At 34.8% G+C, this 15,553-nt stretch overlaps 1 protein-coding gene across 2 annotated transcripts in view; it reads right to left on the bottom strand.

Moving 5' to 3' along the window:
- LOC134648637 (MICOS complex subunit Mic10-like) overlaps nucleotides 1–15,553 on the bottom strand; it is an 80,772-nt gene that overhangs the window by 2,162 nt on the left and 63,057 nt on the right. The window contains exons 1-2 of one of the 2 annotated variants that reach the window (XM_063503137.1): nucleotides 2,932–3,158; nucleotides 1,086–1,254 (exon numbers count right to left, since the gene is read on the bottom strand). In XM_063503137.1, the coding sequence (XP_063359207.1) occupies nucleotides 1,086–1,254; nucleotides 2,932–3,004 (242 nt within the window). In that variant the 5' untranslated portion in view covers nucleotides 3,005–3,158. Of the gene's footprint in view, nucleotides 1–1,085; nucleotides 1,255–2,931; nucleotides 3,159–15,553 lie in introns of those variants that run through there. The other variant, XM_063503129.1, reaches the window with a different exon arrangement.

Raw genomic sequence — 15,553 nt, 5'->3', positions numbered from 1 at the left:
TAAGATCTTTAAAACTACGCAACGGATTTTGATGCGGTTTTATTTAATAAACGGTAATTTGTTAACCCGTGCGAAGCTGGGGCGGGGCGCTAGTGTAAAATAATGCGAGAATCATGACCATTATTGTTAGGAGTTAGACAAAAACAATTATTTTGTAAATAATAATTTTAAGCCAGGCAGTGTGGGGTATGGTAGGCAATCTAGAGCAATAGTAAATATATTAACAACGGGTCACTCACGTATTTTAAGTCGAAAAACGCTCGACATGTTTCACTTCGTACCGAGAAGTGTCATCAGGAGCTTGCGTTTACGGTGACGTCCGAGCGTTTTTCGACTTAAAATACGTGAGTGACCCGTTGTTAATATATTTACTATGTCTTTGTCTCACGGAAGTTTTGTTATTAAAATCTAGAGCAAGTTTACGGTAAGCAAGTTGAAGAAAATCATAATAAACTTTACTTTAGTTACTTACTGTTAGTATAGGTATGTTTTTTTATAAATGTAAATAAATTGGGAGTCAAATACAACACAAACTGCATGCTGAATTTCTAATCACTTCAAAATGTACTTCACTGCTTAGCTAATAGTGGATAAATAATTATAAATATTATAATTAACTATATCGGTTAGGAGGAATATCTATCTGAATTTAACGATTATAATATTTATAATACACAATAATTAAAGTTCAAAATCAAGTACAAAATGGAGTAACTTCGTAGGTGTTGAAAAATAAAACACTGTTACGGCCCGATTCGGATTTTGTAATAGACATCTGTTAGATATCTTTTAGACATCGCCAAGATACGATAACGATATGTTTAGATTACGATATGTTTGTGTTAGAGTCTGTTCGGAAAGAGAAGAATCGTGTAATTGTAATATATTGGGCACCATACATTCCACGGCTCTTCTCTTTCCGCACAGACTCTAATAAGGTTAGTAACAATAATGACAATGACAATGTATGACTATTACTGAATAAATTATATGATATTTGACTTTCTTCTCTGTATTATTTGTATTGTTTTCTGTAATGAGGTGTACAATAAAGAGTATTTGTATTGTATTGTATTGTAACTTACTTGATCAAGCAGGCATCCGGCTCCAACGCGAGGAGGTACTCGTTGAGGCTCTTCTCGCAGTTGGCGTAGGCCATGCCGATGCCGGTGCCGCCACCGATGAACAGCGGCCATTTGCGAGCGCTGCGCAAGAAGAAGCTGCCCAGCATCCCGCCGATTATGAGTCCGGCGACTGAAAGGTAATGTTAAATACCTGTATGTAGGTACAGATGTTCAAGTTGCGAAAAAAAAAACAACGGGTTACACTCAGGGAGTGCCGGCAGAAGTGAAAACTCAATGACTAGTGCAAAATGCACTATGTATAATTAAGGTTAACGCCATCTAGCGTTAGCGTTAATTACTTGAAACCGCTAAGCACATCACTGTTAGTACTCGAGTTATATTAATACCAGTTAGAGCGAAACTCACTAGATGGCATTTAAATCAATAAAGAAAAACTCAATGACATTACATGCAACAGTTTTTCATGTAATGTCATTGAGTTTTTCTTTATTGATTTAAATGCCATCTAAATGAGTGGCCATCCAAATCTTACGGTCACGTGATCGTCTTACGCTGTCTCGAGTTTAACATTTTTTTCCCACCTCAAAAAGTGCACTGCGCCGCTAAAGAAGTTTTCACTTCAAAAAACCCTAAAAGTTGAAATTTCGCAATTTGGAATCTTTCTAGCAGCTAATCAGGTACATAGTAGCTAATGTAGGTACATTAGTTTTCCGGGGCCTGGCCATACTACCAACACCTACTTATTATTCGAAGGAGCACATTTTTGCCGATTTCGGGGTTGAATAATAAAAACCCTTCAGGTTTCCGCACACATTCTATTTGCGTAGTATGAGCAGACCTTGAAATGAACATAGGACACAAGACATTTAATCTACACGTAATAATCTAATTAAAAATACGCATATCGTTGTAGTCGGGTTATGAAGTAAGCTTATCTTACTTATTCGTAATCTGTGTTGACTTTCATGTGTTTGTATACACAATAGGGAGTATTACTGCAATGTTTTGCCGCCAGAGTGCAGTACTAGCGACGTAAGTATACCATAGAGTAACTTATACATATATTATTGTACCTTAACCCTTCGTATGTCTAAGCACTGATCAGTGCGCACGAATTTAAATCCATTGTTTAATACAATAGATTTAAATTCGTTCAAACTGATCAGTGCTTATACATACGAAGGGTTAAACTGTTTTTTTGACAAGTTTTCACAGACAATCAAATATGACATTGATACATCAAGGCGGTTTGTTTACAAAGGGTCTAGAGTCAGACCAAGAAAAGTCTGCAGCGGATTTGATAGCCCACGCAGTGCAAGTGTTATTTACACGTCATAATTTCATAGTAGTTTGACGTTTAAAATAACACTGGCACTGCGAGGGCTGTCAAATCCGCTGCAGACTTTTCTTGGTCTGACTCTACCGGGAAACGCGAAATCGAAACTCTGCTATCTGCCTCTCTATCGCTCGAATATGCAAGAGTGATAGAGAGGTTAGATAACAAAATTTCGACTCTCTCGTTTGCGGTAGATCCTTAGATTGTGACTTATTGTGGGATTGGCGCCACCTACGCGAGTTTCGCGTAATATTCCCTATTGTATGTATCATAATAGGTACATAGGTATGTATTTGCACATAACCACGAGAATAAGTATATAAAAAGTAAGGTTGCATTAGGTTTTATAAAATAAAATAAAAAAAGGGTTTAATACTGAAAAACATCATTTATTTTGGTAACCTGCATTTTTCGTTCAAACTTTTCTAATGTTGACTTTATTTGAAATGCTACTCATGTTTTTATTCTCGTGATTGAATTAATATTTACCGAATGCATTATTGCACTTACTAGTTTTTACTCCTAGGTCGACGAAACACGAATTGTATCTTTCTTCAAATGTTCTTTTGTCGGGTGTAAGCATATCTTTCTTACTTAATACCGTAAGTACAATATGTTCATCACATTACACATTATTTTATTACATTTACCAAAATTCTAAAAGTAAAATATTATAAGCTCTACAATTTTCCATAGCAAAATAATTTTTGATTTTTTTACACTTAAGACACTCACAACTGTCTTTTTTGTTTTTAATGATGACAATTCTGGTAAAAAGTTGTCATTAACTTTTTTATTACTGTCACCTCTATAATAAGTTTGTATTACTTTTATTAGTCTTCAACAAAGAGTAAAGTATAGTTGGTCAAACCAAATTGTCAGTAAATAAGAACAAAAAAAACTATACTCATTCTTTTCTTTTGGGTGCTAGTACTAGTGTAAGAGAAATATAGTATGATTCTCTCTGTCTAATGTTTGAAATGAGACTGTCTTTTTACAAACTTTAAGTAATTATTTCAATTTGAAAATATGTGGCCCTAATGAAAAAGGGTACAAGTCTCGCGCAGCTTAGCCGTAAAAGGGCACAATTGTTACGTGGAACTTACATCCTTTTACACCTGCGCTGCCCGAGAATTGTACCCTTATTGACTAATAGGGCCACAGAAAAATATTCCTACTGCTTCAAGACGTATCTTTCTATCTAATCTATCTCATAATAATAATCATATACCTTTAAACGAGCAATTCTTGTATATTTTTTTATTTAAATATATTTTTCGGAGATCTCGGAAACGGCTCTAACGATTTCGATGGAATTTGCTATATGGGGGTTTTTGGGGGCGAAAGATCGATCTAGCTAGGTCTTATCTCTGGGAAAACGCGCATTTTTTAATTTGTGTATGTTTTCCGAGCAAACCTCGGTCTCCCAGATATTAATATGTAATAAATAATTTCTTTGATACCCTTTATAAGAAGGTTTGATTGTGAGCAACTCGTTATTCATGTATGTGACTGCATCTACCTCATGCTAGTCACTGTTATACGGGATTTACAAGAGGCGAATTAGAATAACAAAATTTTTAGGCAGTAAACACAAGGCCGGATTCACCAATCATATTTTTACGTTACGTACCTATGTTATTGTTTTATTTCTAAGCATTCTATTTTATTACTTTATTGATAAAGATTCATGAGCAAATGAGCTTCTAAATGCACGCAGCTAGAAACTAATTCCTAGATACATAATATGTACTGTTAATAAACACTTTCACTAGAAGAAAACACTTAACAGGGAATAATAATAAAATATAGAATTTAACTTCAAACGCCTAAAGAAGCCAGCTGATATAAGACTTATCAGTCGCTTGCTTTGAATTTTAAGTTAGGCGCATCACGCTTGTTACAATGAATTTTTTGTAAGGTAAGTATAGGCAGAATCTTACCAACCTTAAAAGTATTCATGACACTGCTATCGTTGCGGCACCAACCACGTAGAGTTCCATCAGTGGTATTTTAAAGAGGTAGGTACAGTAAAATGCAGAGATATCTGACCCCCCTGCATAAAAACTTATTTACACGGGGAGTCCGTCTGCAGCTTACTGTACATGGACAGGTTGCCTGTAATTTTAAATTTGAAAAATTCTTAAAAGCTATAAAAAAAATCCCGACAAATTGAGAACTATTTACCTACTTTTTGAAGTCAGGCAGAAAAAATGAATAACCTTCGTGTGCTCCAGGCACGTTAAGTAGTCACAAAATCGCATAAATTTATGCATTTAGAGACCCTTTGAAGGCAAATTAGCCTTAAGGCTAATCTTATAAACGAATAACTAACTTCTAATGACATCAAGCTATTACTTAAGAATTAAAATACAAATTTACCCCGCTTGAAATTAAAACATAAATTTAACACTTATTACAGTGATCATAAAGTCCTGTTTCAACGCGAACAAGCTGTTTGTCAGGAAAATTGTTTCTTAATACAAGTTGAAGTATTGTAAATAGCTTTAGGCAAAATTAACAATTAGTAAAATTATACTTTCAAAGGGAATATTGAACATTTGCATAATGCTAAATGACAATATTTTGGGTAGGGGGAATCACACCCCTACACGTTTTATTGTGAGTCAAAATAGATGTAGCGTCGTTGATCTCTGTCTGGGTGTTTATTTGAGACATTTGTCAAAGGCCTTTAGTGGTAACAGGGCTTTGGGCTCCACTGCATAAAGCGTATTCAATAACAGTTTACACAATAATTGCATGTGCAAGCAAACCATACGAGTAAGTTAGCAAAGTCACCGTCGTAATATATCGGACGTTTAGGAAAGACGTTTATGTTTTATCTACATTGTGAATTTAATTATCTAACAGCCATATTCGAACTTTAAGATACGTCAAATACTAGAGATTGAAACGATATGGATTGGATATGTCAGTGTCAAACAACTGTCAAAAGTGACGCGTTTGTTTGAAGAAACGTCACTTTTGACACTTGTTTGACACTGACATATCCATTCCATATCGTTTCAATCTCTAGTATTTGACGTATCTTAAAGTTCGAATATGGCCGTAAGTGCGCCATTTTTTTTAAATATACAGGCGTATTCTGATTTTTATAACAGGTTATCTATTAGATCCGGATTAGATCTGTCAGTGTCGAATGTGACATTTTCTTAACCAGAAACGTTGCTTTTGACTAAGGAAAAGTCTAGATAACGCGTTTTCACTAAACACGGGTGTTTACACTTTACAGTAACAATGTAATTTAGTACCTATAAGATTTCACATAACACGGTTCCATTTAGTTATCTGCTAAAATTAAATTGTTTAGGATATTCAATGTCATATGTGGTAGGTAATATAGTACTTACCTATATTTATATGTTTAAATAGCGTAAATGTGTTGCGTACGTGCAAAAATTTCTAAGCGATATTAATTTCATCGCAAATGAAAAATTCCTCACTTCGCCTAAAAGGGTCACATATCGTGGCTTGCATTTTAATTTTTGCGGACATAATAAAAATGATGGTCATTTAGTGAGGATAAATTAATATTCATATAGGTTACTTATTTACATAAATATGATATTACCTTGATGAATGTTTGACTATTTCATATGGACTTATTTTAATTATAGTACCTATTACTTATTTAAACATTTATCTCAGTAGAAACAACAAAAAAACATTCTGATGAATAAGTTAAGTTGCGGAAATGCGAATGCGAAAAGGAAAATATAAATATATAAATGTATGTAAATGTATGTATGTAATGTATTCAAGGTCGTTAGGTCTGAAGAAGATCAGCATCAAAACAGCGACTTTATTCCATCGTCAAGTGTCGTATTCTCACTTTCTTTCGTATTCTCACCTATACAAAATATATACAGGGTGCCCAGTAATTAGTGGATAACCTTCTAACCACCGACAGAGCACCTTAGGCTGGTCCAGAAAATGCACTTATAGGTCAAGTAAAAGTTTCGTGGTTTTCGAGATAATCGAACTTTTCTGTCTTTTTTAATGGCTAGCCCCATACTTCACTTTAACCACAATCTAGGCTAAATCGTTGTCTGTAAAGATGTAATTAGCGTGTGTGATACCATTTTAGAATCAGTATTAGATAAACTATTTTTAAGAAAGTTGGCCATTCTGTTCTCCATACATTTTTTTTTCACCACAAACGATCAAACATATTGAAATTTTGTAAGAAAAAATTTATTGTAATTTTTTGTGTGGCTACCATAAAGCGACAACCATAGGTGGTAACGAAAGGTCCGATCGCTGTGTATCGCTCCAACCTATGGTATTGACATTGAGCGACTTGCGACGGTGGCAGCGATAATCATAGGTTGGAGCGAGACACAGCGATCGGAGCTTTTGTTCCCACCTATGGTTGTCGCGTCGCTTATCACACACGCTTATTACATCTTTACAGACAAAGATATGGCCTAGATTGTGATTAAAGTGAAGTATGGAGCTAGCCATTAAAAAAGACAGAAAAGTTCTATTATCTCGAAAACCACGAAACTTTTACTAGACCTATAAGTGCATTTTCTGGACCAGCCTAAGGTGCTCTGTCGGTGGTTAGAAGGTTATCCACTAATTACTGGGCACCCTGTATATGTATTGGTACCTAGTCAAAAACTCACTCAATGGACCACTCCGCTAATGTATAAGAAAGGCGGCGGGGGTGTGTTGTACGGTACAGGAAGAATTGGCGAAGCATTGTGAAGCTTGCCACCGGCCCTGATATGAAGTCCACGACCACTCTGACAAGAGTGAGACGACAAAGCAGAAGTTTTTATCAATCATCAATTCATCATTCCACGCAGACGAAGAAAAAAAAGGCTCTTCTAAGGATTTAGATACAGTATATAAGATCAGTGATTAAAACTTCTAATAATTAATTTTACTTCTTAAACTAGATCAAATAAAAAAATATAGAGTTAGACTAAGAAAAGTCTGCAACGATTTTGATAGCGCAGTGCAAGTGTTATTTTAAACGTCAAACTTCTATGAAATTATGACGTCTAAATAACACTTGCACTGCGTGTGCTATCAAAATCTTGACTTGAAAGACTTATGTTGGTCTAACTATAGTCACACAGCCGTATATTAGCGTTTTAATCGTAATTATAGTTAGTCACTTCACGTTTCCTCAACCTCAGCTAAGTCCATTAGACAAACCAACGCACGTCCAATTAAGACCGAATCGCACTAATCGATGCAGTCTAAGCCGGTAATAGACAAAGGGCTTACCGCCAAACAAGCTGCAAGCTAATCGCGGTAGAACAGTGTGCGTATTGGAAATCAGATCAACCGCTCCTAAAACGGCCAAAAACAGAAACAACAACTTTTGTAGATCTCAAAAAATCTTTCAGGGACACGACTTACGACTAAGTACTGGTCCAGATAACAGTTTATATTAACTTACGGAGCGATCGGCGTTATTGGTCGACGCATCGATAGATATCTGTGTTAACTCTTTTGCATCGTCGAATTTGAATTGTGTACCGTCGAATTGGTCATATACATATTGTCATGACATGACTTCGTTATAGGGTTAAGAGAACTCGCTTTTTACTAGCATATAATTTCTCATAATCTACCAATACCTAATTTAATGCCTTAAAGACTGCGAAAGCGATATCGTTGTGTTACGACAAATAGCTTTGTGCACATTGCGTAGAGTTAGGGGTGCTACCGCAATAATCCTATCTGCATGTCTTATCAAAGCAGTTTCTCGGTAACGAAGCAAAATTGACAACCCTGAGATGGATCAGCCGATGACAGGCAGACAAGTGGCTCTTGCATTATTGATTACAAGTAGATGACTGTGAATTAGTAAGTTCAGGTAGACGTTAAATTATTAACGTTAATAAAGCTGATTGACAATCGCTTTTCGGTGAAGGAAAACATCGTGAGGAAACTGGACTAATCCCAATAAGGCCTATTTTACCCTCTGGATTGTAAGGTCAGATGACAGTCGCTTTTGTAAAAACTAGTGCCCACGCCATTCCTTGGATTAGACAAATTCGAAATTGAGCTTGCTTGCTTTTTCTTTGTAAGATAAGGTATTGAATTTTAAAAAAGCCTTTCAATATTATTATGTAAGTTCGTAAGCGCCCAAAGTGACAGTTTGTAAAACCGCCCGGCGGACCTCCACCAATTTTATTATCTACTTTCCGCCCTGTTATAAAAAAACAAAGAGTTTTTACAAATATAACATATAAACAATTAAACCTTTCCCGTAGAATTAAAGTATGTATGTATGTCTAAATTTAGCCAAATTATTGGTTGTGAGCGAACATTATACTAATTGCCTTTGTCACCACACACAACTCACTGGCGTTTCACACGTGTGTTCAATCACATGGCACATTTCACGTTACGGTTCTGAATGTGGTATTTCAACATTATTATCTTCATTACTAAATATTTGAAGACAAATTGTGTGTATTGGTTACACTACAGGCATTTGACTCCATGTTTGACTCATGGATATAAATTTTACTGCACTTTTATTATGTATTTCGTAATATACTTATATTTCTATTTTTGAGCATTATAAGCAATGACAGGCTAAGTTTTAAAAGGGTTTACTATAAAACGGTAAATTCTCCTACTACCTAAGGCCTCGAAATTAAACTGAGAAACTACTACTAACTATTTTGGCTCAGTGATCTTAAGAGAATCATGGCCTCCGAAACGAAAAACTAATCACAACGCGTAAAATTAGCACAACTATAAAAGTGGCTTTAGCCAACTCGCACAGGATCGTAAAATTGATGATGACATTCGTAAGCCTATTGCCGCTATAAGAGAGACTCCGGAAAAATTAGCAAATTTGCATACAGTTTTCAAAAACAGTTCCGTAATAAAGTGCATCCTTTAGCTGTCTGTCTTTTACCAGTCTGGTTTTACATAAACAATAAATGTAAAAACTATATAAAAACTTTGATTTTGAAGTAGGTATGTACAGTTTTCCGAGGACCATAAGTATATATATATGTACTATACTATTTAGTATTTACATTGCATTCTAGAAATTTTACTACCGCTTATTTGCATGAATTTAATTCGGGGGCGTTTTACGAGAGTCATTTGACATTTGACTTTATAGTGTTGTTTGCGCATCTTCAGAGTAGGATTAAGGATTATAAGAGTTACGAGCAATGACAAGATGTTTGCACGAGCATGGTACTGAAAATTTCGGAAAGCGTGTTTGTTCTACGATGAAAGGCATATACCTACAGACAGAAATGAGAAATGTGTTCATGACAAGGTAAAATAGTTAACAACACTTCGTGCAGTGATACATATGAAAATTCTCATATTATCTAACTTTATCTCTATTGTTTTTTGCTTATTAGACTAACAGTGATGGATATATATATGTAGGTAGAGAAATTGGTAAGTTACCCGTTTTATTTTACAATCATACCTGCGTAGTATAGAGTACGGTTACATATAGATATATATTGGCTTATATCTTTTATGTATATGGCCTAGATATTGGCCTAAAGCCCACAATCAAACTTATGATTAGTTAGAATCCAAGATGGAAGACGTAATATTTTTCACGTAAATGTCGTCATTTTCTAGGTTCTCGGGGGTAAAGATATTGAAAATTGTTACAATTTTTGAATCCAAGATGGATGACACGTACTTTTTGTATGGATATTGTTTTCTAGGTTAAAGCGGGTGCGGATTTCGAAAATTATGACGTTCATTTACTGGCGATACTGGCGAGTCTGCCGAGGCCACTAGTTAAGCGAATGTTTCACCTATTAAAGGTCACAAAGAAACCTAACACCCAAGTTAGTACAAGTCTGAGGTAAACAACACATAAAACGTTTATCTCTTGAACTACAAGATCTGCGACAAATTGCCAATTTTCCACCAAAACCATTTCAGTCACGACTCCTAAAAAAGTTTTTTTATTGAAACATCACCCTTACAGTGTTCATCATAGAGGTACGGATTATATTTTTGGGGCGGCACATCTATTATGGTAAAAGTATACGACGTCATCCGTCGAACGCACAGTGGGCCCAATGCTCGGATTAGTGGGTAAAATGCATCGGTAGTAAATTTTACGAGTATGCAAATGAAACGGTAGATTGGACAGTAAAAACTAAGCCGTGATATGTAGGCTGAGCAAATTGATGTACGCTGAGCAGATTGTTGTACATTACGTAACGGGAATAGTCGTAAAACATCGACTTTCATCTACATGTTTAAAGTTATTACTTTTTATAGTAAAATTACCTATATTTTGCCCACAACTCGCAAAAAAAAACATTAAAAAAGTACACATACATATATCATGCAACGTACAGATTAACGATTATGTACGTAAAAATACGTAATTAAAGGCTAAAATTTACATTTTTAAATTCCTAGTTACATATATCTTAATAACTATAGGTAAGGTAAGTAAGGAAGTAAGAGAAACACTTGAAGGTAAAATAAGCAGTAAGAGATACTTAAAGACGATAAAAGCTAAATTAAATGATAATAATAAAACGAATACATAAATGAAATCAACTTAAAAATACTTACGTAGAAGGACTTTCCTCATACGGTTTCTTTTGCTCTGAACAAAATAAAGCATCTCTTAGGTACCTACCTCTCTGACCTTATTTATCACACTGGTATGTAAACTACGTAGGTATGAGATTAAAAACTGATTAGTTAATTATTCTTTAAAAAACACAAATCATCATTTTATTGAGTTACAAACATACCTAATTATCTCCTAAATTGGGATACGTAATATGCCTGTTTAAATTTCCGCATTTAGTAATTCAAAATCAAAACCGCTGTTTACATTATTGGATTAAACGTATAATTACGTATTCCACAAATAAACTCACTGATTGTACTGTCAACATTTAATTAAAATGAATTAAAAAGACACGGAGTCCTCCATTAGTCCGTCAGGAAATAATTTCAAAGTCGTTAAAAACAGTCATGGTCATATATTTAATGGAATAGGGTTTAAAACTCACTAAAACTTAGTTCCACGTGAGTAAAACTGGGACACTACTATTTTTAATCGTACATGCTTTGGGAGTAAAACCATAAAACTACATAAAATGTAATAGCAGACCGCAAAATCTTATTCTTAATGGATTAAGGGCCAATATGGCTTGAATTTTAGTTACGCGTTTAGTGTTTTAGAGGGTTGATTGATACAATACCAGAAAAGGCTCAGGTGCGTAACGAACTAATTAATTTCAATGCCCGCATTTGATTACACAAATCAAATGGTGTGAGGGTGAAATGAGAAATCGCTAAGAAATTTTGTTCGTCACGTTTTCGAGCTTGTTTCCGGTGCTTTTGTGTGTGACGGCTCATTATTGGACACAATTGTGCCAGTGAATTTATAGAATCGCCTTTTTATTCAATTTGTAAATTGAAATCCCTTTCTATTTAAATAGAATAAAAAAAACTATTGGCTTGTGGCAAGATACCTTATTTATATTACTTTAATTTAAGCAAGAGCAGTTTCTGTATTCGGGTAATTTTTTTATCAACATAACGAAATCTTATGTTTGTAATGTAATAGTACTTAAACTTATTTTAATTACATATGTAGATGTATTATATGTTGGTTTCTTTAAAATAGTAAAAGCAAAGATAATAAAAGTTTAGAAAACTAGTCGGTCGGTGTTGAAATAACTGACATCTTTTGAAGCTACAAACCATATACATGGCTATTGTTTAAAAAACACAAAGGTATATTTATGTACATTTTAATTTAGAACGTCATCAAGTACTTATTTATAATTAGATAAAGGACTAAAGTAGATCTATACTTCCCTAGGTCTACTATCGGAACGGTCACCATACCCCTCGGCACAGGTGTCGTCGCTTCACACGGACAAAACGCAAGCTTTACGACGCTCCATTATTTCACTCAGTAATAGCTGGCCTGGGTGGGATTGCGTTTTATTTCCGTAATAAATATTTTTTGTGCGCGTCACCGCAGTGGGCGCCATGTTTGTTTTTAATTTCGGCTCTTTGTACTTCCGTGGTTTGCCTCTAAGATAACATCGTTAAGTGAACCTGAGGGATGTGAGCGCAGCAACTAATTTGTGCCAATATTTCAGTTTTATTTGGCCAATTTCATATGCGTCACAGGTCTAAAGTTAGATTTTTTTCTGTAGATGCGAGAAATGAAAGATTAGAGGAGGAATCCAAGAGTAGGCTTCACTCAGAATGAAATCATCTGCATGAACGACTATTTAGTCTTTAACAGTAACGTGATTAAGTAGTAGGTAAAATCGTTATTAATCTACCCTTTATATTAATGAATCATCATCATCAATTTTTATGCTCTATTTTATATTCTGTGGGAATACACGCAATCAAAGGGCGCAAAACGTTTTGCGGTTAATTCATAAAAACTAATTTAAAAATTGCGGTGAAATAGTTTTATACCTCGTATAATTGAGATAGGTATTGTATATTTAGAGTAAGCTTTGGGGTGCATCATCAATTATCATATAATTTTTAACTAGACATGAAGTTCAAAGGTTACAGGAATAGTTTATAATGTCTTAATAATTATACAATAATTGGTTTGTATACAACCTATTTATTGTATTTGTAAATTATCTAATGGCCTACCGCCCCTCCTTTCAAATAACGTTCGTATACAGAAAATGTATGTGCCTACATAGAAGGTTGCGTAATAACGTAACCTACTACATACATTTCCTATTTCACCACAAAAACTTCTACTTATATTAACCAAATACAAAGGAGTAAGGTTTTACAAGATTACATGTCACGCCTAAGTAAGAAAATGGCCTCCTTGCAATGACAAATCTCATCGAAATTAATAGGTACGAGTACATATCGTATGGTGATTAATGAAATGCAACGTATGCTAATAAATGAAATTGACAATATTTATTTAAGTAATTTACGGACAGTGTGACACGTTGTTTGCTGCGTGATCAAGTAAAAGTGACAGAAAAAATATTGTACTTCACACAATCAAAAATGAAAAACCTGATCCTGGATTTTTCCAAAAGAGTCCCCTCGTTTCGTCACATTAAACACGGCGCAAAGTGGACCTGTTAATAAATGATTGCATCAAAAAATAAATGATTACATCAAAACAGCGAACGTAACGATACAACTTTAATTAAATTAATTGTTAGCCGTTGCGATATAAAGGACGAGAAATGGAATGGACAAAAAAACGAGATTCCCAAAGATAAAAGCAATAATAAAACACTTCCCCCTTAACGTGCGGGCTGGCAGTCGTGATTATCCATTCTGCGTTCGTAGGTAGGTAAAAATATAGCTGAACTTCGAGATCCGGCGAAATCATTCCTTAATAATTAAAAATAAAATTACTTTGTGTCGCAAGTAAATTTCTTAATAATGTTAAAGAAACAAATACGGCCCACAAAATATACAGGAACTATTCCTATATAGTACACACCCAATTAATATAAAAATATTTGGGTAATGTTACTGTTACTTACACCAGAAATCATTGCTTCTACCTTCACTTGCTAGAGTCTAAATTCGACGCAATACAGCCGCACGCAACCCGCATGGCGCGGTGATTCAGATATTACTATTTACCTCTAATATATCCACATAGGATGCGATATTAATCACAGTTGTTAAACAGCACCGGTCGAGGGGAACTAGAATTCATTAAGTACATTACGCTATTTTTAAAAATCAATGCCTCATAGATGGAAGGTAGGTTACGAGTTAACTATTAATATACTGTAGCGGTATGTTTTCCTGGATGTTACGATTATTATTTAATTAATTACTTTATCAATTCACCAGAGCCTCGTTGTATAGGTACCGAGAGGCCATTGTAATAAAAGTAAAAATGTCTTTAAAATAAATAGAGGTAAAATAGTATCTGATAACTACCTAGGACAAGAACCATAAGTATCCGCCGCACTCTACTATTTTTCCAAATAGGGTTTCAATTTCTACAGTTCGATTCTAAAATAATAATTATACTACTCTGTAACTGTACCTACAACGTATAAAATGCTTTCATAAAACGAGCCCCAGCACGTTCATACTCCACCTCCTTGTATAATGTATGTACATAGTTATTCTAAAAATCCGTTTTTAGTGAAACTGCGTTCTCCGGGAGAACGCAGAAGTCACTTCTCCCTAGTTAAACTAGTTTTCTCAAAGTGCCTTGGTGAATACTAGTGTTTATGACATTCTTTCTATTAGTGAAGTTAATCTCTGGCGCGGCCAATATTTGAATGGGTGTGGTTAACAATTTTTGTATATTTTGAAGTGAAAACTTCTTTAGCGGCGCTGGACACTTTTTGAGGTGGGGAAAAAATGATAAACTCGAGACAGCGTAAGGCGATCGCGTGACCGTAAGGGGCGTAAGGCGATCATGTGACCGTAAGCCCCGTAAGGTGGCCACTCATAATTTAAATGGCATTTAAATCAATAAAGAAAAACTCAATGTTATTTGACATTTATGTTGCGGACTCCTTTTCAAGACTCTTTACCTATGTTCAAATAATTTGACGTTGTCATGGCAGTATGTAAATAAACATGTCAATGAAAAAGTGTGATCTTATTTGAGAATGATAATAATATATAATAAATAAATAGAATACTTACCTCCGCTAAACGTATGTATCGTGTTACCGGGCGTCGGTAACATAGTAAGGTGAGTTTTCACTTCTATCGGCACTCCCGGAGTGCAACCGTTGTTGCTTGTTTTTCTTTAAACCAAACAGACAAGGCAAAACTCTGTCACCGCCAGAGTAAACGATGATGCGAATAAATAGAATATTAAAAACCGATTATAAACCGTCTGATACAGGTCGTTCAATATTTGTACAAGTCGAATTACGGCTAAACGCAACCGAAATTCCCTTAATTGCCACCCCTGTGAAAATGCATGTACCCGATTCTACCCATACAAGTATTTTCTTTCGTGATATTTATTCAAGTTTTAACGGTTTATAAAGATACCTAACATTTTTCTAGTTTACCTACTCTGTTGTATAATTTATGGGGGTAGAAATTTTGATTACTACTAAACGATATACATGGATGCCCAGTTTCAGTTTTAACATTACATAATATGTCACGTTAAAATATGATATAG

The sequence above is a fragment of the Cydia amplana genome, chromosome 1 (assembly GCF_948474715.1).
Source record: "Cydia amplana chromosome 1, ilCydAmpl1.1, whole genome shotgun sequence".
NCBI classification, from domain to species: Eukaryota; Metazoa; Arthropoda; class Insecta; order Lepidoptera; family Tortricidae; genus Cydia; species Cydia amplana.
Note: the sequence above shows the minus strand (reverse complement) of the source record. Positions and strands in the feature narration are given on the sequence as shown.